Source organism: Zootoca vivipara, chromosome 5 (genome assembly GCF_965207765.1).
Source record: "Zootoca vivipara chromosome 5, rZooViv2.hap1.1, whole genome shotgun sequence".
Classification (NCBI taxonomy): Eukaryota; Metazoa; Chordata; class Lepidosauria; order Squamata; family Lacertidae; genus Zootoca; species Zootoca vivipara.
This window is the reverse complement of record NC_142588.1, coordinates 97,206,807-97,230,001: the sequence shown is the minus strand read 5'-3', so window position 1 is coordinate 97,230,001 and position 23,195 is coordinate 97,206,807. Positions and strand designations below refer to the sequence as shown.

Genomic DNA, 23,195 nt, shown 5'->3' with positions numbered 1-23,195 from the left:
CCCATCGCGGGGCAACCAATGCCCAGTCCTAGCTATGCATTGCAGATGCCTCAAACCTATTAAGTACAATTAGTTCACCCCCAACTTCTCACATGGCAAGAGATGTTCTCTTTCCCCCCCGCCAGAGAGTTTTCTAATTTCCCTGCAGATTGATAGATAGCCCACCCCTCACCCCTCACCCCCACCCCGGGTGATATGGGGAGCTAAAGCATAACTGCCTAAATGTGGCTTCACTTTTTTTAATAAAAAAAATTAGCGCAGCACAGAGCAGATGTTTTCACTGAGCTTCATTGGAAAGACATACAAGGCAATTAAATATCAATAGACACTTACGTAGGTTGGGGTCTCTGACGTTTCGGTGTTCACCACCACTGGAGGAGGATTTGCCTTTGGATTACAAAGAGAAAGGCCATGCATTAGAAGGAATGCCCAAAGGGAAGCCACAGAGCCTTGCTTCTTTCTGGGCACTTGACTGCCACTCCCTTTAAAGAGTCGCCCACTTTGCAGTGCAACAGGGTCACCAGGGGACACCCAGGGAAGAGGCCAGGTGCAGTTGAAGGAGCAAAACAGATCCCTACCAAAGCGGTTCATAAACTGCAGCCCATTGCGAAGCCAGAATGCAACAGACATGCTTTGCTGACGCAATCCCATAAACCTCCCCAACCCATAGATTTCCCTGCTCTTGTGAGATGACAAATGTTATGTGCTAGAGCAAGACCTGGCATCCCTTACTGCCCACTTGCACTCTCCAACCCCCCTTTTAGTTCTCTTCATTTGGACATGACTTCTCTTCCCCCCCCCTGAAAAGATAGCTTCTTTGACTCTCCTCAAAAACTACTAATGTTAGACTGTAAGCTCCTTGGGACAGGGACCTGTCATCTCATTCACTATAAAGCACCAGGACACTGGTGATACCATACAATAAACATTAACAATTATTTTTCCAGGCTTGCAATCTGCTTTGCCTCTGCTATATTCACCGCTCTGTTATATATTGCTGCCTTTGGTATGTACAAATCTGTTTGAAGGGCAGAATAGAAATCTATATAATAAATTCTACTATTTCATTTTATTATTTCTAGGTCAGCCAGTGGGCACAGGTTAAGCCTACAAGCTGTTCACCTTCACATTCCAGAACAGGAAGCAGTTCTGATGCAACTGCCCCAAACCAACAATTCAGAGAGTGCTTTGCTGAGCCAAATATAAGGAGGCATCTTTTATGTATGTGGAGAATGACTCAGCTGAGAAAAGAATTAGCCTGGATTAGCCAGCCTACCCATCTGCCTTTTAAAGCAAGGCGTGTTGTGGGTGCCAAGGCCCACTTCCTCTCCTCTCAGTGGGAGCAAGTCCCCCAGCACCGCTGTGCAGCAGGAGTCCAGGGGCCACGGCAGTTGAGCCAGGCTCCTGGGCAGCAGCTCTCCACATGGCCAGGCTCAGCTCCTGCCTGGGCCTGGGGCCTTCTGCGGGAAAAGCCTTCCCCTTCCACTGAGATGCACATGCAGTCCACCCAAGGGGGCAATGCAACCACTCCATTCTGCAGCATGCCCCAAAAGGGAAGAAAAAGGACCAAACTGGCATGCAATCACAGAGACAACCATAGCAAGATAGGCCCTGGCATGCCAGGGGGTGGGGTGAGGAATAAAAACCTGTGAGATGGAAGATGGGATGAGTGTGGTCTCAGCAGGGACTGGCAGGACAGAGACAACGGGAAGAGAAAGAGGAACAGCTTCTGGTATCTAAAAGCAGGAATGGAGAGAAGTCAGGAGGTGAATCTAAGAGTGGAAGAGGCACTCCCACCCCACAGGGCCTCTTGCAGATGGAACTGGCCTCAGAGCAGACATTCCCCAAATGCTGAAGAAATGCCTACGACCCCAGCGCACGTGGTCTCACATTTGGGGCCATTGTAGGCAAAAGTCCAGCAAGGGCTGCTCTAAAGATCAACTTGCTACCCCAGCATCTTTTGGAAAACACACACACGTTCCCCTTTTCTTCTCACCAGCAAGGCACAACACAGCAGCTTATCAGGTGATTCTGAGGGTCAAGGCTCCCTCATTAAAGGGGCTGGACTAGCTGACCCCTGGGGTCCCTCCCAACTCTACGATTCTAAGTTGGCTCAAGCTCCACAAATTCAGGAAACTGGAATCATAGAGTTGGAAGAGACCACAAGGGCCATCCAGTCCAACCCCCTGCCAAGCAGGAAGTGAAGGCTGATGCTGTAACATTTGTGCCCCTTTACCATTGAAAGTCACAACGGCTTACAAGTTAATTTCCATGGGCCCCCTCCCCAATTTCCTTGGGCTTTCAGACCCCAATCCATAGGAGGAGGCACATTTCCCTGTGTGGAATCCTCCTTGGAGTGGGCCCAGGCCAGTTTGCAGACTGCGCTGCAGTGGGAGAAGGGGGTCTCCCTCTGAGAGGCACTGCTGCAAAGGACCCCAGGAGTTGTGTCCGCAGCTATGTTCCAGAGACCCAGGACTGCCTGGAGCATCTTTCCAGTCCCAGGCACTCCTGGATTTGGCTCTGCAAGGCGTAAACAAGCACAACTTGTGGCACATCTGTTATAGTCTTCTTAGCTTCCAATCAGCTGGATTTGTAGAGCTGAGGCCAACATGAGGTAGACTTAACTGTGGCCTTAAACCAGCAGGCCTCTCTCCCTCTCCCTCTCCCTCTGCACAGCCCCCAGCATCCTTGGGACTGGGGGGAGCTGGATGTGACGAATATAGGACTCCTTTGAGTTATTTATGACTCAATTAGGAGCCACTAATTACCGCCCGGCACGCTTTCTCTAGCGCCTCTGCTCCGTAGACCCGGGCTGGCAGTAAAACATACAGCAGAGCCTTCTTCTTCTCTCTCACACAGCGGAAACTTGTATAGCCGTTGGATAAAAAGCCTCTTAAGAACACACAGAGTCCAAGGTGTTCTAATAACTACTGAAGTTTATTTTACAGAGAAAACAACAAACAACCTGGTGAGAGCGCAGACATCTTGCGACCGTCTCCCAGGCAAAAACGAAACCAACTGATTACACACAGAAACACTTCTAGTACATTCTGTAACATGATATCTTCCTCAGTGGTCAGGTGGACAGTACACAGTTAACTCTTTGGTTACTTGTTACTCCTCACACCCCCTCTCACCTGAACACTGGGGATAGCGGGTATCCAAACTTACCCCAAAACCAACCCTTCACAGAATTCCCCATGCCGTTGGAAACTCAAGGGTTTTGTGAACCCATCTGCTAGGTTCTCCTGGCTTGGACAATACCTCAACTTCACCAAGCCTACCTGTATGCTCTGACATACGTTTGGGAAGCGGATGTCTAAGTGTTTGGTTCTGGCCTTGAACTGTCCAGACTCTGCCAGTCTCAAAGATGGTTGATTGTCGCCCCAAACAGTGATGGGCTGGCTACAATCACCCCAGATTTCCTGGACCAAACATCTGTAGTACTCCAACTCAGTGCATGTCGCAGACAACACACAGAATTCGGCTTCCGTGGAAGACATTGCTATTAGGCTTTGCCTGTGCAACCGCCAACCAATCAGGGCATTTCCAAACTTGACTACCAAACCAGTCACTGACTTCCTGTCCTCCTGATTGGCCCAATCAGCATCTGCAAAACAAGTGAGTTGTGGCTCACCTTGCGCTGACATCTCCAAACAATACTCTTTGGTCTCCTGCAAATACCTAAGCACTCTCTTAATGCCATTCCAAGCATGCACGCTAGGTTTCGATGCTTCTCTACTGAGCAAATTGACTGCAAAAGCAATATCTGGTCTGCTCCATTGTGACAAATACAACAGACTCCCTAGCGCTGACTGAAACACTTCAGGACTCTCAAACGCTACTTTGTCCTTCACTTGTGACTCTTTCACAAAGTTTGTCTCCATGGGTGTTCTGACCCCTTTACAGTCAGACATTCTGAACTTCTCAAGCAAATGTTCAATCTTGCCTTTCTGACTGAGCAAAAAACTTCCATCCTCAGTTCTGTCTATCTGCACACCTAGATAAACATTCACTGCACCTAGATTCTTGAGTTTGAACCTCTTGCCTAGCTCCTTTGCAAACTTCTGCACTTGCATCTGGCTCTTTGCTAAGCAGATCAGGTCATCTACATAGACAAGCAACAGTTCTTGCTGTTCTCCTTCACCTCTGAGATACAGACAACTGTCAGCTAGACTCTTCTTGAAACCTAGGCTCTTCAAAACAGAATCAAGACATGAATTCCAATTTTTAGCGGATTGCTTCAGACCGTAGATCGACTTGTGCAGCTTCCACACCTGACCTGGCACGTCACTCTCAAACCCTGGAGGAGGCAACATGTACAACTCCTCCTGGAGGTCAGAGTTCAAATAAGCGGTGTCCACATCAAAGTGGTTGACCACTAGGCCTCTCTGCGCTGCAGTCGCTAAAAGCATCCTGAAAGATTCACACCTCGAAGTGGGACTAAAGACATCTGTGTAGTGGATTCCTTTCTTCTGAGTAAAACCTCTAGCCACTAATCTAGCCTTGTACTGAGGCTCTCCAGTCACTGTGGGTTTCAGCCTGTAGACCCACCTACAACTGACTGCTTTCTTACCTTCTGGCAACTGTGTTAGGCTATACACACCAAGAGATTGCATGGAGTTCAACTCTTTCTCCATTGCAACTTTCCACTTCCTAGCTTCCTCCACTGACAACTGTTGCACCTCTTCAAAGCTTTCAGGCTCACACACTGCTAGGTTCGCCCATACACTGACAGCTGAAAACCTTTCAGGTGGTTTACCTTTCGTGGTGCGTTTTGAACGTCTTGGTCCCACATCCTCCCCCTCTAAATCCGAACTGCTTGTCTCTGACTGTGGCTCTCTCGGACTAGCAGCACTGTCAAGAGACTTACTACGCTTTGCAGCCCCCTCTGGGCTTGCTTTGGGTGAAGTGGGTGACCTACCACGTTTGCTGTACTTCCCAGGCTTGACCTGGGGTGAAGTCGGTGCGCTTCTGACTACTTGCTTCACTTCCCTAGGAGCTACACCACTTGGACCAGCTGCCTGACCTGGATCTGGTCCTGCAGCACCTGGAACTCCAGCATCAGCCACCTGAGTTTCCTCTTCCTGGTCAAAACCTGAAGACCAGTCAAGAAGAACTTCGGGGTTAGCATGAATGCGTCTCCAACCCTCTTGTTCACAGAATGTAGCACTCCTGCTAATGTGAATGCGGGTTTGGTCCCCCTCTGCTGGTACAAACCTCCAAGCCTTTGAGTTTGGTTCGTAACCACAGAAGATCATTTTCCTGGATCTTGAACCTCCCTTTCTGCGCTTCTGCTTTGGAATTAGAACCCAAGCCTCACACCCAAAAGTTCTGAAATAGTGCACCTTCGGAACTTTGCCATACAACATGTAGTAGGGTGTGTTTTCCACAACTGAATTAAAAGCGCGGTTTGAACAGTAATTCACAAATTTATAAGCTTCCCCCCAAAACTTCTGGGGTAGTCCTGCATCAAACAACGTTGCCTCTACCAGTTCAGACAGCGTTCTAAATTTTCTTTCAGCCAAACCATTTTCCTGGGGACTAAAAGGGGCGGTCTTCCTGTGCCTAATTCCCTTGCTGCGGAAGAACCCTTGTAGTTCTGCACTCAAAAACTCCCCCGCCCTGTCACTCTGAAAACACTGGACAGTGACGGAGAACTGCAGTTCTACTTCAACTACCCATTCTTGTATCACTCTGGCAGCCTCCCCCTTCTCTTTCAGTGTTATGACCCAAGAAAAACGGCTGAAATCATCTAGAAGACACAAAACATATTTTGAACCACCTAAACTTGACGTAGATATAGGCCCAGAAATATCCATGTGCACTAACTGAAATGGTTTTGTGCTCTTCCTTTCAGACCTAGGATAAGAGCATCTCTTCGTCTTCGCTTTCGCACATGCGTGGCACTGCAGGTGTTTATGACATGGCTTGAACCTGCAACCTTTGACAAAATCAGGGGCTTTTTTCACATAAGGAAAAGACATGTGACAATATCTTCTGTGCCAAGCATGAATACAATCCTTATGGATAGCGCCCTCTGTGCCCTTAGGGGTATTAGCGCTTTTAGCCTGAGCATCACCAGTGTTACTTCCACCTGCTTGCCCCCTCCCATCTAGGACAAACAGACCATCAGACCCAACAGTAACACTTACTAGCTCAGCCCCATCTCTGGCAATTTTGCAAACACCATTGGCAAAACTTATTTCAAAGCCCTCACGCAATAAGCAAGACACACTTAAGAGACCATTTTCCATGCCTGGTACAACATAAACATCAAGGTTAGTGTCTAAGCATTGCATATAAAAAACACCCTTGCTTTTAATTGTTCCACAAGAACCATCAGCAAGATGCAGGCTTTTTTCATCTTCAAGTGGCCTGCAGTTCAGGATCTGTCCTGAAGGCGGTACAAGATGATGGCTGCTGCCTGAGTCGATAATAAAAGTGAAACTGTCCTTTGTTTCTAACCGTTGCTAAGGCAGCAGAAAGATGTTGGCTGACAGGCTTATCTGTAGTCTTCCCACGCCGTCTGCCTTGTCGATGCTGGCTGGTCCCACGACCACGTCCGCTGGGTTGCCTGGCACCTGGCTGAGTGACCTTGGCTGCTTCCGGAGCTGGGCAGAATCTCGCTACGTGCCCCGGCTCCTGGCACCGAAAGCAAAGCCTTGTTGTGCACGCACTCACAGTGGATTCCTCAGTGCTTTTTACTGCACCCCCACTGGCTTCTCTGCGCCCACGGCCCCCCTTCTCAGCCGATTCTCTCTGGCGTCGCAGTTCCTCATCCGCCAAACGACCAGAAACGTAAGCAAGCGTAAGCTCATCTTCAGGCATTGCCTCAAACGTTAGGCACAAATGCTCATAGACGTTTCCCAGACTAGACAGCAAGATATAAACTTTTTCCTTCTCTTTGAACACAAGCTCATGCCGCTGCAGCTTATGGAATGCATCAATCACATTGCCAATGTGCTCCTTAATGGGTTGCCCTGGTCTCAGTCTCAACTCAAAGAGATGTCTCATAGCATGCAGCTTAGCTCCAGCTGTTTTTCTCTGATGGACCCTTTCCAGACTGTCCCAGGCTTGCTTAGCATTTTCAGCATTTTGCACATAGGGCAGTTGCGTAGTATCACAGCTCATGGCAATGGCACATAGAGCCTTATTGTCTTTCCTGGTTTCTGCAGCAAACCTCTGCGCTTCAGCTGCTGAATTATCAGCGGCAGGGGTTGGAGGATTTGACACACAAGTCCACAAATCCTTTCCTAGCAACCACATTCTTGCCCTTTCTCTCCACTCTGCATAGTTGTCGCCATTCAACCTCTGGAACGGCACGACAAATGACTCCTGGAGCTGCTCCGCCATCTTGTCTACCCCCGGGCTCCGTGTCCAGCACTGTACTCACTCAGAATAGCTGACATTGCTCCTCCGGGTAGACTGCGGATCCCAGCCTCCAGTCCAGGGTCTTTCTGCTAGCGAGTGCATCTGTTAATTGCCGACTGCAAAACAACAGGTTTCTCCCAGCTAGCTCTTTACACCGGCTTTCTCCAAGGCTTTTACAGCTGCAATCACCTTTTATTGCTTTGGTGATTGATTAGGTTCAGGACCTCTTATCTCCCAGAACCTGTCATCCATAACCTGTGACGAATATAGGACTCCTTTGAGTTATTTATGACTCAATTAGGAGCCACTAATTACCGCCCGGCACGCTTTCTCTAGCGCCTCTGCTCCGTAGACCCGGGCTGGCAGTAAAACATACAGCAGAGCCTTCTTCTTCTCTCACACACAGCGGAAACTTGTATAGCCGTTGGATAAAAAGCTTCTTAAGAACACACAGAGTCCAAGGTGTTCTAATAACTACTGAAGTTTATTTTACAGAGAAAACAACAAACAACCTGGTGAGAGCGCAGACATCTTGCGACCGTCTCCCAGGCAAAAACGAAACCAACTGATTACACACAGAAACACTTCTAGTACATTCTGTAACATGATATCTTCCTCAGTGGTCAGGTGGACAGTACACAGTTAACTCTTTGGTTACTTGTTACTCCTCACACTGGAGTCCAACAACTAGTGGAGAGCCACAGGTTCCCAATCCCTGTGCACCCCCAATTTTTTTATACTTTTGGGGGGTTTTTTGTTAATAGGAAAGGAAAAAATACAGATACAAACAATGGTTTTCCTATCAGATAGTTATTTTATACAGTCATACCTCGGTTTGCGACCGCCTCCGTTTGCGACCGCTTCCGTTTCCGACCACCGCGGACCCGGAAGTGTTTACATCCGGGTTCCGCGGCGCTTGGATGCACAGAAGCAATCTGCGCAGCGCACGCGTGCACAGAAGTGCTCTATCGGCGCTTCGCACACGAGCAGAAGCTTGCATCAGGGAGCGAACAATTCGGGGAGTGACCAGCTCTGCGGAACAGATTGCAGACGCAAACCGAGGTATGACTATAACCTAGAGTTCATATGTTAACTTAATGTTAACTGACTGATATTATATATATATATATATGTATGAGAGACAATCAAACTCCAGTGTCCATGGCTGTACAGAGGCTATATGAACTGACATCTTTTTATCACTGAATTTCTCTGGTTTTGAAACGGAAAATTGTCATTACAATGTTAGCAATTGTCGCTGCAGGATCCCTGGCAGGTGGCCATCCAGCCTCTGCTTCAAAACTTCCAGGGAAGGAAAGACCACCCCCTGGAGAGGCTGTCCATTCCGCTGTTGAACAGCTCTCACTGGCAGAAAGCTCTTCACCTGCTTAGTGGGACTCTGCTACTGGTTCGAGTCCTACCTTCAGGAGCAGCAGGAAGCAAGCTGGCTCTTACTGTGTGGTGTGTGTGTGTGTGTGTGTGTATACGCACGCGCGCTTGCCTGGAAAAGCCTCACGGGGCCAAAGGTGGGCCAGGCAGACCTCACTATCCTGCTTAAACAGAAGAGCACAGCACCCACCCCCTAAATTCTGACTTTCCTGGAAACCTTCTGGTGCCAATGGGTCTAGGCCTAGTTTAAAATGTCTGTCGAGTACCCTGTCATTCTAATGAATGCTTCATGCTGCTTTTAAATGTTTTTATGATGTTATGCTATGCACTGCCCTGAGGATTTGGAATTGGGTGGTATATAAACACTTGAATAAATATATAATAAATGCCCCACCCCCCCAAAATGGGAGGGGAAGTTATCAGGATGCTCCCTCACTCCTGAGTCTTCACAACCTTAATTCCACCCCTTGACAGGATCACTGGCCACTAAAAAATAATTTCTGCACAGCCAGCCGCCTGTAAAGCCTGGCTGCCCACACATCTATCAGCAGCAACAAAGCAGCACTTGAAGAAGCATTCGAGTATCTCTTCTTCCCGCTCCCCAGACCCCTAATCACCAGAGCCTATAAGCTGCTCACGCGGCACACTCTCAACTGGGAAGACAACAGATACCAAGCAGACGGACAAAAGTGGAGCAGGGGGTCATATTTTTGCATCCGCAAAGTCAAACCCTCAGATGTTGGGGGCACCCTGGGTTTGCTGGGAGCCAGAGCAGAACTGCGGCTGAGTGCCCCTTCCTCCCCTTGCGTCCCCCTGTCGGGGGGGGGGGGAGAATCACAATGCTATTTAAGACATCTCCACCTACCCAGAGGCATCCAGCACACACAAGGCTGAACCCACAATCACTCAAAAGAATAATGCAGCTGCCATTTTTACTTCACTGATCCTATTAGGCACTTCCACGGAGCAAGGAAGAGTGAGCAGTAAGTTCTGTAACAGGAGGAGGGGAGACCTTTTAGTGCCTTCCTCCCACAACGGCCAGTCCAGGTAGGCCTCTCAAGGCAGGGGAGGCTCTTTCTGAGAATACAAGGCAAATCCTTAGAAGGAAAGCAGAGAGACCACCCAACTTACCTTGCTTTCCACTGCGCAAGCCCTCTCACACTCTCCTTTTGAGTCTTGCAGAAATGCACCCAAGACTCCCACATCAATTTCAAGGAGTTTATTAAGAAAAGACTAAGGGAGAAAGGAGCAGGACAGACGGCCGTCACAGAATGTTGAAGGCCGAGTCCCTCTATCCCAGGAATCTGCAAACTTCGGCCCTCCAGATGTTTTGGACTACAATTCCCATCTTCCCCTACCACTGGTCCTGTTAGCTAGGGATCATGGGAGTTGTAGGCCAAAACATCTGGAGGGCCGCAGTTTGGGGATGCCTGCTCTATTCTATCCATCCAGGGAGACTCGCCTGGTGCCTTCATTACACACCTTTGGGTGCCAGGAGAAAACGTTCCTCTATAACCAGGCCTTTTGTTGATTACACATTCAAACGGCCTTTGAAATGTGTTTGTGGGATGGAATTATTAGTTTACTTTAATAATGATAATGATAATAATAATAATAATATTTTTTATTTATACCCAGCCCATCTGGCTGGGTTTCCCCAGCCACTCTGGGCGGCTTCCAACAGAAAAATAAAATACAGTAATCCATTAAACATTAAAAGCCTCCCTAAACAGGGCTGCCTTCAGATGTCTTCTAAAAGTCTGGTAGTTGTTGTTGTCTTTGACATCAGATGGGAGGGCGTTCTAGAGGGTGGCATCTATCTGTCTCGAAAGACAACGGAGGGTCCCTCTGGGAGTCAAGTCAAACCGCTGCCAAAGTGACTCCCCAGGGGACAAGCCTGGTCAGGGTGTGAAGAAGAAACAGCTCCCTTAGGCATTATGTAAATGTTCAGCACATGTACATTAATAATACTAAAGATGCAAGCAAGTGCCCTAAAGACCTCTCAAGCCTGGCCACCCTTTAGAAGCAAAGGACAAGCAAGCCGGCCTCTAAATTGGGGCCACAGGCAAATTATTTGGCCTAATTTTATGGAGCCCTCAACCAAATGCCAATGCCCCCCTAGTGAGGCAGAGTGACCTGGGCCAAAAGGGAGAGAGAAGAGGGGGTCAGAGAAGGAGGGGCAGGATCCTGGCCAGCACCCACTCTGTTCCTGCTCCCAGTTGCTGCAAGGCTCTGCGTGAGAGAAAAGACTGCCAAGCCCTGGTTCAACTGAATCCTCTACAAGCACACAGCATGTGACCTGCTTTATAAATAGGTTATTGGAATTGGACAGAATCAATATGGTCACTGGAGAGCACTGCTCATCATGTGCTGCCCCTTGTTTCCTACCCACAAACACTCAGCCACCAAAGAATCAGGCACCCCCCTCAGTGCCCCCCACTCCTCCAAATACCTTTTAAAGTGTTTAAAAAACCACTCCTGCTGCTGAAGCCCCCTCCAAAGGGCAGGCTCTGGGGGTTGCACAATTTTACAGCTCCATTCACAGAAAACCCAATCCTCAGAAAACTAACACTCACTCACAACCAACATGTGGGGAAACCACCTTCCTTGGCCTGACATCCTGACAACTCAAGGGAGCAGGAAAGCGCTTCAAGAGCACGCAGCCCCTTTCCGGCTGACGCCTTGCGCTGGAGTCCTGCACAGAGGGGGGAGGAGCTGGGGCGGAGCCTGGGGGGCTTACCTTCTCCGAGGAGCAATTGGACCACGAGCTGTCAGAGCCCCACCCGCTGGCAGCCCTCACCTTGGCGGTGCTCTTGGTGGGACTCTTCTTCACACTGTCACGCAGGTTGGTGAACCTGCCCCTCTGTTTGGATGCCACAGGCAATGTGGCTGAAACACAAGGCGGTTGCCCAGCTGCATCCTGGGGCTGGAGCCCCGGAGGTGCATCTGCCCAGGCCTTGGCAGCAGAGCCAGCCTGCCTCGGAGGCCCCACTGCACAGCCATCAGGAGCCCCACAGCAGCACTTGCGTGGGGGGGAACAGGCGGCCATCTGGGAGCCCAGCTAAGCTGCTCGGCCAGCTAAAAGGAAGCACAGGCAGGAGCAGAAAGGCAGCGGCACATTTCCTCCGGACAGCCAGAGCAAAATGCTCTCCTGGCCAGTCCAGCAGAAGCCCGGCTTTGCACGCCCTCTCCAGAGACAGAAGGCGTCCCATTGGGCAACATGCCGTCGGCCCCTTTGCCAGGCAAACAAAATCAATGTTTTGCAGAGGGAAGGGAGGCTGCGCCAAAGGTCACCTGGCATTTATGTCCACAGTGCCTTTATGCTGCAAACTCCAACACGGCAAGGAAGCCTGAGACCCTGAGCCAGGACTGAGCATGGGGGCAAATGCTCATCAGTACATCCCATAGCTGCAAGTGTGCTGGGGAGGGCCAGGTCTGCTTGCCAAGGCCAGGCCGGCCCTTCTGCACCCAAATGGAATGTCGCCTCCAGGCCCTGCAAAGGAGGCAATCAAGATACCCAAAAGCTGCGCACTGCTGGAAACACCCTGCCTCTCTCCAAAAGGAGGCGCGGGAGGAAGCGTCCCTGCTGGAGGAGCTACTGAATGAGGGAGGGTGGAGTGGGGTGGGGTGGGCTCCGGCTGCTAGGGTGAGGAGGACTCCAAAGGACCTCCCAAACCATCCTGCCCCCAAGCCACTCTTGTGGATTGCAGCTGCTGAAGACAAAGAGTGGTAGAGTACGAGAAGGGCACAACGTGGATCCCCTACCTCCAAAGGCTGCTGTGCTTCTGTCTTGGAGGTGCAAGGGGCTGCCGGGTGGGAACTAGTTCTTAGAGCTGGGCTCTGTGGATTAACAAGAGGGTCTGCATCCACCTCACTCAACAGCTCAGAATTCAGGGGACAGGGGACGTAGCGGAGAGGCGCAGGGGCCCACCGTTGAGACACTCTGGGGCCTCTTTCTCTGGCTTTACCAGCTCTTGGACTCACTGGGGAGGAGACCATTTCCTCAGCCCCTTCCTGGGAAGCAGGGATCACGTGTGGCTTCCAAGACCTCCTCTGAGGCAAGCCAGAGCCACCACTGTGAGGGAACAGGAGAAAGAAAACTGGACACCAACATCTGTGGAGCAGCTCAATCCAAGATGGCTCCTGACCTGAAGACTCTCCTTCCCCAAAGGTTTTAGGTCCCCATGTCCTCCTGAATTTCTTAGGACACAGAATTCTTTTGGTCCATTCTGGTGGATCTTAATGAAACTTTCCCCATCACGATACAGTCATACATTGGTTGAGGATTGGAATCCATTCTGGAAGTCCGTTCAACTTCTGAAAATGTTTGACAACCAAGGTGCAGCTTCCAATTGGCTGCCGCGTCGGATGTTTGGGATCCAAAGAACGTTTGCAAACCAGAACACTCACTTCTGGATTTGCTGCGTTCAGGAGCCAAAATGTTTGAGTTGCAAGGCGTTCAGGATCCAAGGTACGTCTGTATATGATCTTGTAAGGGCTATGCCCTAAAAGGGGACATATAAATCCTTGAGATACATGAATAAAAAGCTGGCAAAGCTCAGGTGCATCAAACACATGGGCAGGACACAGCAAGGAGCCCATGATTAGCTGCCTCTGGATTCATCGCCTGGTCCCAGGACAAGAGACCTGTCCCAAGTATCCCCTGCATGGGCCAGGCTGCTCACAGCCTGATCTGCCACTGGACATAACATGCACCTAACAATGGAGGGAAGACAGAGCAGGACATGATTTCACTCTGCCTCTCTTTCTAGGGAGAAGAGGAAGGCCCACAGAAGGTCATCAACTGGCCCCAGATAAGTCACTTTCCCCCTTGAGGAAACCTTAACTTAAGAGACAAGAGGAAAGTGAGTGCAGGAGGGTCTGATTCCAGCTGGTTTCACCTTAGCAGGAACTAAAAAGAATTACTGGAGGGGGGGGGCTAGGTGGGATCTCACACAGTTGCTAGGCAACCAAGGAAGCATCTCCTATTGCTTCTTTTAAAACTGGAAGTAAAATATGATGCACCATCTCACCTAAAAACATGAACTGGCAACCTTTATTATCATTATTATTATTATTATTATTATTCATCCAACATCACAGGAGGGGAAGAAGAAGAAGAAGAAGAAGAAGAAGAAGAAGAAGAAGAAGAAGAAGAAGAAGAAGAAGAAGAAGAAGAAGAAGAAGAAGAAGAAGAAGAAGAAGAAGAAGAAGAAGAGAGGCAATTTGGTGGCTCAGGATGACATCTGTGATATACTGTAAATATGTGAAGGGAAACCTCTGCTGGTGCTTCTGCATTTGGTCGTGTGTCTGCATGACAACGGATCCATCACTGGAGAATCCCCAAGCAATCTCCGTACACAACCGCACACAAGAGGGCAGGATGCAACCCTCTCCAGACTCCAGGGTCTAAGTGTGCAGGGAGCAGAGGGCTGTCCTTTCGGCCTCACCTGGTGCCATAGATCTGCCACCTGCAAGTGCCTGCTCGTGAGTAGGGGCTTCACATGGCTGAGGCACTCGGCTGCACAGGTGTCCCAGCTGCATGGAGCCTTTCCACCACACACAGGCAGGCGCTTGCCCACTGGGCTTTCTTTTCACGCAACCGTCTGCAAGAAGCACTGGCTTGGGGAAAGAAAGCACAGGACCTCGGGGAGAGGGATCAAGCTGCAGCCCCACTCCTGGCCCTGGGAAACTGCCGGCGAGTTGAGGCACAATCTGGGCTCCTCAAAGCTACTGACAGCTCACACAATCCCTGCCGAACAGATATGGTACCTCTGGCAAGAAGCACTGCTCTAGTTCCCAGCAGCGAGTGGGAAGGCAGAAAAAAACTGAGATGCATAATAAGAACAACAGCCATGTCTTTAAATACACCAGAAGCAAGAAACCAGCCGGGGAGAGGATGGAGCATTACACAAGGGAGCAAACAGAGTGCTTGGGAAGGAGAGAAGCGGAATTCAATCTCTCTCTCTGTGTGTGTGTGTGTGTGTGTGTGAGAGAGAGAGAGAGAGAGAGAAGAGAGAGAGAGAGCGCAAAAAAATTGAGCCACATGCAGACAAGGGCTTATTGACAAATTAAAAGTTAACAATTCACCATGGCCCCACAGCATCCACCTGTGAGTTAAAGAACGGAAATGGGAAGGCTGGTCTTCTAAGGAAATTACATAACTTGTCCCTAAAATCAGCCCACATTCTAGAGAACTGGAAAGTAGCCAAAGTAAGACTTGAGACTGAAGGCAGGTCAGCTTCAGGCCCGGCGATATATTGATGTATCACCCAGGACCAGTATGAGGGGCTCACCACAATGGGGGTTTCACGCAGCGGTATATCACGGGTGAAACCTCTGCCACTCCTGAGACCCCCACCCCCACCCCCAACGCTCAGTGTGCCGAGGGAGAAACAAGCTGCAGCTGGGGGCTGGAGGCAAAGGGACTCAAGAGCCACAGTGGTTTCACTAGCGATATCCCACTGAGGGAAACCACCATCATGGTCGGTCCCCCAGACCAGTGCAGGCGCCAATACAGCTTGATTCTCCCTCCGTGCCCTCACCTCAGCCAAGCAGTTTGGAGCCCCAGACCCGCCCCACCAGCAGGAGGTCATCGGTGGGGTGAGGGTGCCGTCAATCTGCTCCTGCTCCCAAGCTGAGAAAGCCCCGATAAGCACGAGAGCAGGAGGAGGACCCAGACTCACTCAGCGGGGGGAGGGGGAAGCATAATAATAATAATAATAATAATAATAATAATAATAATAATAATAATAATTTATTATTTATACCCCACCCATCTGGCTGGGTTTCCCCAGCCACTTTGGGCTGCTTCCAACAGAAAAATAAAATACAATAATCTATTAAACATTAAAAGCCTCCCTAAACAGGGCTGCCTTCAGATGTCTTCTAAAAATCTGGTACCGTAGTTGTTTTTCTCTTTGACATCTGATGGGTGGGCGCCACTACCAAGAAGGCCCTATGCCTGGTTCCCTGTAACTTGGCTTCTCGCAACGAGGGAACCGCCAGAAGGCCCTCAGCGCTGGACCTCAGTGTCTGGGCAGAATGATGGAGGTGGAGACGCTCCTTCAGGTATACTGGACCGAGGCCATTTAGGGCTTTAAAGGTCAGCACCAACACTGAATTGTGCTCGGAAATGTACTGGGAGCCAATGTAGGTCTTTCAAGACCAGTGTTATGTGGTCTTGGTGGCCACTCCCAGTCACCAATCTAGCTGCCGCATTCTGGATTAGTTGTAGTTTCCGGGTCACCTTCAAAGGTAGCCCCACGTAGAGCGCATGACAGTAGTCCAAGTGAGAGATAACTAGAGCATGCACCACTCTGGCGAGACAGTCTGCAGGCAGGTAGGGTCTCAGCCTGCGTACCAGATGGGGCTGATAGACAGCTGCCCTGGACACAGAACTGCCCTGCACCTCCATGGACAGCTGTGAGTCCAAAATGACTCCCAGGCTGCGCACCTGGTCCTTCAGGGGCACAGCTACCCCATTCAGGACCAGGGAGTCCTCCACACCTGCCCGCCTCCTGTCCCCCACGAACAGTACTTCTGTCTTGTCAGGATTCAACCACAATCTCTTAGCCGCCATCCATCCTCCAACCGCAAGTGGCCTCTTTCTCCCAGGAGGAGGAGGTTGCTTGCCCACCCTTCCCCTTGCCGGTGAAGGTGAAGGCGGGCTCCCTTCGTCTTGGGGAGTGGTCTGGCTCACTCACCTGTTGGGCGCAAGCCTCCCCCCCAGCTGAGCAGGGGCTTGGGCCAGCTGCATTGGCCCTGACCTGCAAGGCTCTGGGGTGAAAGAGCCTCGGCTCCCACAGTGAGAGCTATGGCAGTTTCACCCAGCACTGGTGACACACCGCAATGTTTGGCTGGTGACACACCACAATGTTGAAAACCTAATATTGCCCAGCCCTAGTTAGCTTAACATTTGCTCCGAACCAATGGGTAGAAAGCTTGTGAGATACAACTATTGAGTCTTGCTGAAGCAGGATCAACATGGCTTCTGCAAAAGGAAAGCCTTACTAACATTTTAGACCAGGGGTCCCCAGACTTACCGAGCGGCGGGCCGGTGCCCGCCGCGCCGACCGCGCGGTGGGCCGGACTGCAGGGGAGTGCGCGCGCAGCGGGCCGGAGGGCGGGGGAGTGCGCGCCCGTGCGCATGCGCACACGCACACGGGCGGAAAAAAATCGGCGAAAATCGCTTGTGCGCATGCGTATGGGCCTCCCCCGACCCGGAAGTGCACCAGAAATGACCTCTTCCGGGTCGGGAGAGGCCCGTACGCATGCGCACAAAGGATTTTCGGCGATTTTTTGCCGATTTTTCAGATCGCCGCTGCGCCGCGCGCCGTGAGAGCGGGCGGCGGCAGCGGGCGGCGGGGGTCGTCGCGGGCCGGATTGGAAGGCCGATTGGGCCGCATCCGGCCCGGGGGCCGTAGTTTGGGGACCCTGTTTTAGACTGTCGTTTTAGAGTGTCAACAAGCAAGTAGACAGATGAACTGGTAGACATCAAATTCTTGCACTTTCAAAAGGTTTCAACCAATTCCCTGAGCAAACTTCACACTCCTGGAATCAGCAAGTAAGTCCTCATATGGATGGGTAAATGGCTAAAGAACACAAAACAGAGCAGGAGATCTACAACAAGGTGTTGCAAAAGAGAATGCTCCTGTTTTGTGTGCAGGCAGCCAGTCTTGCTTCTCTCCAGGATTCTGCCCTTCACCCACCTGCCAGTTTTCCATTCCCATCCCCCAACAAGCCAACAGACCGTCGGGATTTCTAAAACACTGAGCATGTTCAATCCACAGTAGGATGTTATGACGCAGGTTGACACCAGCCCTCAGTTTGTGCTCCCCCCTACTCTTGCAAACCTTTGTTTGCGGGGGGGGGGGGTGCTGCTGCTGCTGCTGCTGCACAGTCTGATACACCCCCCTCTTGTTTCTCCATCATCTTGTTTTGGCTACACAGCTGCCAAATATGATATGCTATGATAGCAGAGTAGCTCTCACAATGAAGACAGATAAGAAACGGGTGCTTTTCAAAGTTTTCACAAACAATATGGAGTTATGGGTGAGCTGAGAGGTGACCAAATTTGCAGGTGATACCAAATTATTCACAATATTGAAAATCCAAGTGGCCTTCTGAGTTCTAAAAAGATCGCTGCTTACTAGGAAAATGTAACAAAATGACAAATGTGGTTCAATGTCAGTAGCTATAATTGATGCACACAGGAAGAATCTCAATCCCTCTACTCCTCCAGCCACCCCTTCTAGGAACATTCATAGAATCATAGAATCATAGAGTTGGAAGAGACCACAAGGGCCATCCAGTCCAACCCCCTGCCAAGCAGGAAACACCATCAAAGCATTCCTGACAGATGGCTGTCAAGCCTCTGCTTAAAGACCTCCAAAGAAGGAGACTCCACCACACTCCTTGGCAGCAAATTCCACTGCCGAACAGCTCTTACTGTCAGGAAGTTCTTCCTAATGTTTAGGTGGAATTTTCTTTCTTGTAGTTTGAATCCGTTGCTCCGTGTCCGCTTCTCTGGAGCAGCAGAAAACAACCTTTCTCCCTCCTTTATATGACATCCTTTTATATATTTGAACAAGGTTATCATATCACCCCTTAAGCTTCTCTTCTCCAGGCTAAACATACCCAGCTCCCATTCAGGGTTGGAGAGCTGAAATTAAACACACAGCAAGCCTTCCTGACGGCACTTTAGAAGCATTTAAGCTCAAGCAACACCTTGGAGAAAAATGCCAGACCAAATTGAGATTTAACTGTTCCATGTGTACAGTACAGATAAAGACTTTCCCAAGCATTTTGCAACAGCATGTTTGTTATCCACCCAAATGCTGCATCTCTGCCTGTGGGACAGCAAGACTGGCTCCTAACCACCCATCCCAGCTCACTCTGCCCCACCCAGCTAATCCTCCCCCTTCATCCCTGGTGGGTCATTGCCAAAAACCTTCTGAAAGCCACTGGAGTGCTTAAAGGCTTTCATACATTGCAGTGGCAACCGCAGCTCCTGGGCTGCAACTGCCCACAATGGATGCTGCAGGGTCCCTGCCACAAATAATGGCATCAAGCTGCTGGGGGGCGTTTTTGTCCCTCGGTGTTTGGGCGCCTCTGAGACGGGCGCTATGGGCGTCAGCAGGGTGACTCCAGAGCAGCACCTGGCAGAAGTCCTCAGCAGCCGCTGCCAGGGCAGAGAGTACAATTCCCGTAATCCCTGGACGTGAGCGGCTGGGGGCGATGTGAGTTCTTGCCCACAGCATCTGGAGGGCACCAAGGGGGTGGCTGCCCCTGCACTGAAGCATCCAAGGAGGCCTGTTCTTCCCATGTTTCATATACTAAGCACCTCATTTTACTAATTCTGACCTGGCTGCCAATTCATTTGCAAGCCCAACCCCACAGGCTGGTTTCAACCTACAACTCTTGGCACCTCCTGCATCACCTCTCCCCACACAAGCCTCCCTGGGAACCTCAGGCCTTTGTCTGAGCACTCTCCCCCCCCCCCCCCCCGTGCACCTCGTCCCCAGGAAGTTGGCGCCTTGGACCAAGGCCAACCCCAAGACCTCTTCCATAGGAGAGGGAAATCTTTCTCTTCCTTGGCATTTGGACATGGTTCTGAGGCTTTGGGTGGTATCTGGTCATACTTATTCTGGAGAAACACATTGAATGAGAACTATTGTTTTAGCTGATGAACTTTTGATGAATTACATTATTATATATTTTATTGCTGGGAGTCAAACAAATACAATAAATAACAATAATTTAAATTCCATTTTCTATGGGTATTTCTGTGTTGTTTGTGTGTGTGTGTGTGTGTGTGTGTTCGTGTGCACGTGCTGTGGAAGCTGTGTACTTGATAACAATGTAAAATAAATGGGTTTTTAAAAATAAAAAGGTGGCTCCATTTACGCAATCCATTGGTACAAAAAAATTGAACAGATAAGTCATGGGGGGGGGAGAGGCAGACAGGAGCGAAGGAGCATCCGGTCCAGGATAAAGCCTCGCACAGGGATAGGAGTGAAAATGGTGTTTCTTAATTAATTTTAAAACTAATATCCCACCCTGTGCCCTGGGATGCTAGAGCAGGTTACAACAAAAAGTAGATATCAGTGAAACAACCAAGCAAGCAAGCCGTCACATTTGACTTTGAAGGAGGACCCAAATGGTAAAAAGGAAGTTGAAAAGTTGCCGAGTCAAGAGGGTCAAATCTCTCCACAACGCCTGGGGGTTATTCAAAGCCACCATCCTAGGAACTCAGCCAGGACCATCTGAGGGAGGTCCACAGAGTGGCCACAAGAGGAGAGGCCTTGACACGGGTGGGTCCCCAACTGGGCAATGCTCCCCTGTCACCCAAGCATTGGGTTGCAAGTAGGACCATCCCCAAGCCTTCATTGATGTTCCAGAAGGATCGGTCCTTTTGACGTTCTTGCAAGATTTTGGCTAATTAATGTTCGTGTGTGTGTGTGTGTGTGTGTGTGTCTATATCTATCTATCTATCTCTTACATTTTATATTAGGAATGCCTTTATAATTAGAAGTTGTTTTGAGACAATTTTGTAGCAAGTGACAAATCAATGTAATAATGTATTAATAAACAGTATTATGTATTAATAAACAGTATTAATAAACAGGTGATTATGTATACTACCGTGTTTCCCCTTTTTTAAGACGTAGTCAGAAAGTAAGCCATGGCAGCATTTTTTAGCATTAGTGAAATCTAAGACACCCCCCGAAAATAAGACATACCTCCATGCGAGACCGCCGAGCGCCCCAGCCAGCCAAAGGGGCCTGGAACCGGCTGCTGTTGCTGCAGTGAACGCATGGAGCGCCCTGCAGCACCTGGCCTCTTCTTTTCTTTTTTTTGGGCTGCCCGAGGCCTGCCGCCCCGCCACCGGAACCGGCGGCTGCAGAGCGGAGCGCTCCGAAGCAGCGAGCGCTCGGAGCGCCCTGCAGCACCTGGCTTCTTCTTTTGCGGGGGGGGGGAGCTGCATGAGGCCTGCCGCCCCGCCGCTGTAACCGGCGGCTGCAGAGCGGAGCGCTCCGAAGCGCCGAGCGCTCGGAGCGCCCTGCAGCGCCTGGCCTCTTCTTTTTTTGGGGGGAGGAGCTGCCCGAGGCCTGCCGCCCCGCCGCCGGAACCGGCGGCTGCAGAGCGGAGCACTCCGAAGCGCCGAGCGCTCGGAGCGCCCTGCAGCGCCTGGCCTCTTCTCTTTTTGTTTGGCTGCCCGAGGCCGGCGGCTGCAGAGCGGAGCGCTCCGAAGCGCCGAGCGCTCGGAGCGCCCTGCAGCGCCTGGCCTCTTCTTTGGGGGGGAGAGCTGCCCGAGGCCTGCCCCCCGCCGTCGGAAGCGGCGGCTGCATAGCGGAGCGCTCCGAAGCGCCAAGCGCTCGGAGCGCCTTGCAGCGCCTGGCCTCTTCTTTTGGGGGGAGAGCTGCCCGAGGCCTGCCCCCCGCCGCCGGAACCGCCAGTCTGCAGCGCCGAGCGCCTGGAGCGCCCAGCAGCGCTGGGCAGAGCGCCGAGCCAGCAGCCTGCCACCTCGGTGCCGCGCAGAGCGCCCAGCAGCACCCCGAGCCAGTGGCCTGGCCCTTCCGAGGAGGCCTTAAGGTACAAGGCATCCCCTGAAAATAAGACACCGTCTGTTTTTTTGAGTAAAAAAAGTTATAAGACGGTGTCTTAAAAAGGGGGAAACACGGTATAGATGGGGGAAAGTGTCACCAAGGTCAACAGGATACCTGTGGGATCAGCAAGCAGTCAGGGAAGCTGGGAGGAGGCCAGGAGGCTCCTTTTAAAAACCGGAAGGGCTGCTCAAATGAGGGGAACAAAAAGGAACACAAACTTCGGCAAAAGGAAGACAAGCAGACAGTAAGGGGTACAAAAAAAGAATTCAAGCAGCAGATAGCCAAGACCATTAGGATCCACAATAAAAAATATTTCAATGAATCAGGGGAAGCAACTGGACCATTTGAGAACAAGGGAGTTAAAGGTGTGCTAAAGAGGTTAAACCGATCCATTTTGAAGGAAATCAGCCCTGAGTGCTCACTGGAAGGACAGACCCTGAAGCTGAGGCTCCAAGACTTTGGCCACCTCATGAGAAGAGAAGACTCCCTGGAAAAGACCCTGATGTTGAGAAAGATGGAGGGCACAAGGAGAAGGGGACGACAGAGGACGAGATGGTGGGACAGTGTTCTCAAAGCTACGAACATGAGTCTGACCAAACTGTGGGAGGCAGTGGAAGACAGGAGGGCCTGGCGTGCTATGGTCCAGGGGGTCATGAAGAGGCAGAAACGACTAAATGACTAAACAACAACAACAAGGTTGGAGCAATTCCTCTATGAGAAAAGGCTGTGAGGGGCTTTTTAGTTTTGAAAAAAACACACAAAACTATTTTAAAAAACCTAGTTTAGGTGTGGCATGATAGAAGTTTATGAAATCATGTCGGGTGTGGTCTTCCTCTCACATAATACTAGAACCCAGAGATATCCAACAAAGCTGAATATTGGAGGATTCAGGATGGGCAAGTAGCTCTTCACACAGCACAGACTTGCAACTATGGAATTTGCTCCCAGGGGTTGCAGCAATGGCCACCATCTTGGATGGATGGCTTTGAAAGGGTTTAGCCAAATTAGTGGAGGATAAAGCTCAACGGATTCCAGATATGAGGTCTCTGAATAATAGCTGCTGGGGAACAACAGTGGGGAGAGCAAGTGCCCCATAGGAGCATGGGGTTGGCCACTGGGAGAATAGGGACGTGGACAGACAGGCACCAGCTGCTGCCTGGACCAGCCTCAAGGACAGCCCCACGTAGAGCCGACTGCAGTAATCCAAGCTTGAGGTTAACAATGCACAGACAGCTATTCTAACATGCACAAGCAGCTATTCTTGTCTTACCAGATTAGATGAAAGCACCAAAAGATACCAAACTTACTGAATACATATACCAAGATCAAACTAAAGCAGATCGGCATCAGACAGAGAAGAGAAATTCAGCTGGTTCAAAGATTGTCAGCATCTTCGGAACAATTTGGAAGGAAGTCTAAGTCAACACTCTTGCAGGAGCATCAGAATGGGATGATGCTCCTGGAGCAAGAGAATGGGATGCTTGGGCAGCAAAGAGCAACAGGATGCAAGCAAAAAAGTGGTATGGACATCAAGGGCCTGAACATGTGCAAAGAAGGATGACGCCAGAGAGCTCATGAGGTGCTGCAGCAGCAGCATTAAGATTTAGCTGGCGACAAGAGGCCTGGAGGACACTGGACCTCCACTGGGCTGCAGAGAAAAGAGACAGAGGGAGAGCTGGAAGCCAGGAAGCACCCAGGCTCAGCCCCAAATCACTAGGACATTGCAACCCACCTGCCCCCTTCCCTCTCTGCCTATATCTGCATTGTGGGATTGTGGTTGGTATAAACCATGGAGGTGGGAGGAGGACTCCAAGTCGAAAA

General features: G+C 50.5%; 1 protein-coding gene across 16 annotated transcripts in view; it reads right to left on the bottom strand.

Annotated features, from left to right (window-relative positions):
- Positions 1-23,195, bottom strand: part of DLG1 (discs large MAGUK scaffold protein 1) — a 90,803-nt gene that overhangs the window by 35,296 nt on the left and 32,312 nt on the right. For 10 of the 16 annotated variants that reach the window (XR_015949949.1, XM_035134092.3, XM_060274233.2 and 7 more), the window contains 2 exons: positions 1,647-1,736; positions 334-387 (listed from right to left, as the gene is read on the bottom strand). Coding sequence is in view for 15 of the 16 variants with exons in the window: in XM_035134092.3 (XP_034989983.1) it covers positions 334-387; positions 1,647-1,736 (144 nt within the window). In the remaining variant the exon portion in view is untranslated. Of the gene's footprint in view, positions 1-333; positions 388-1,646; positions 1,737-11,503; positions 11,828-23,195 lie in introns of those variants that run through there. The other 6 variants (XM_060274235.2, XM_088669373.1, XM_035134101.3 and 3 more) reach the window with 2 other exon arrangements.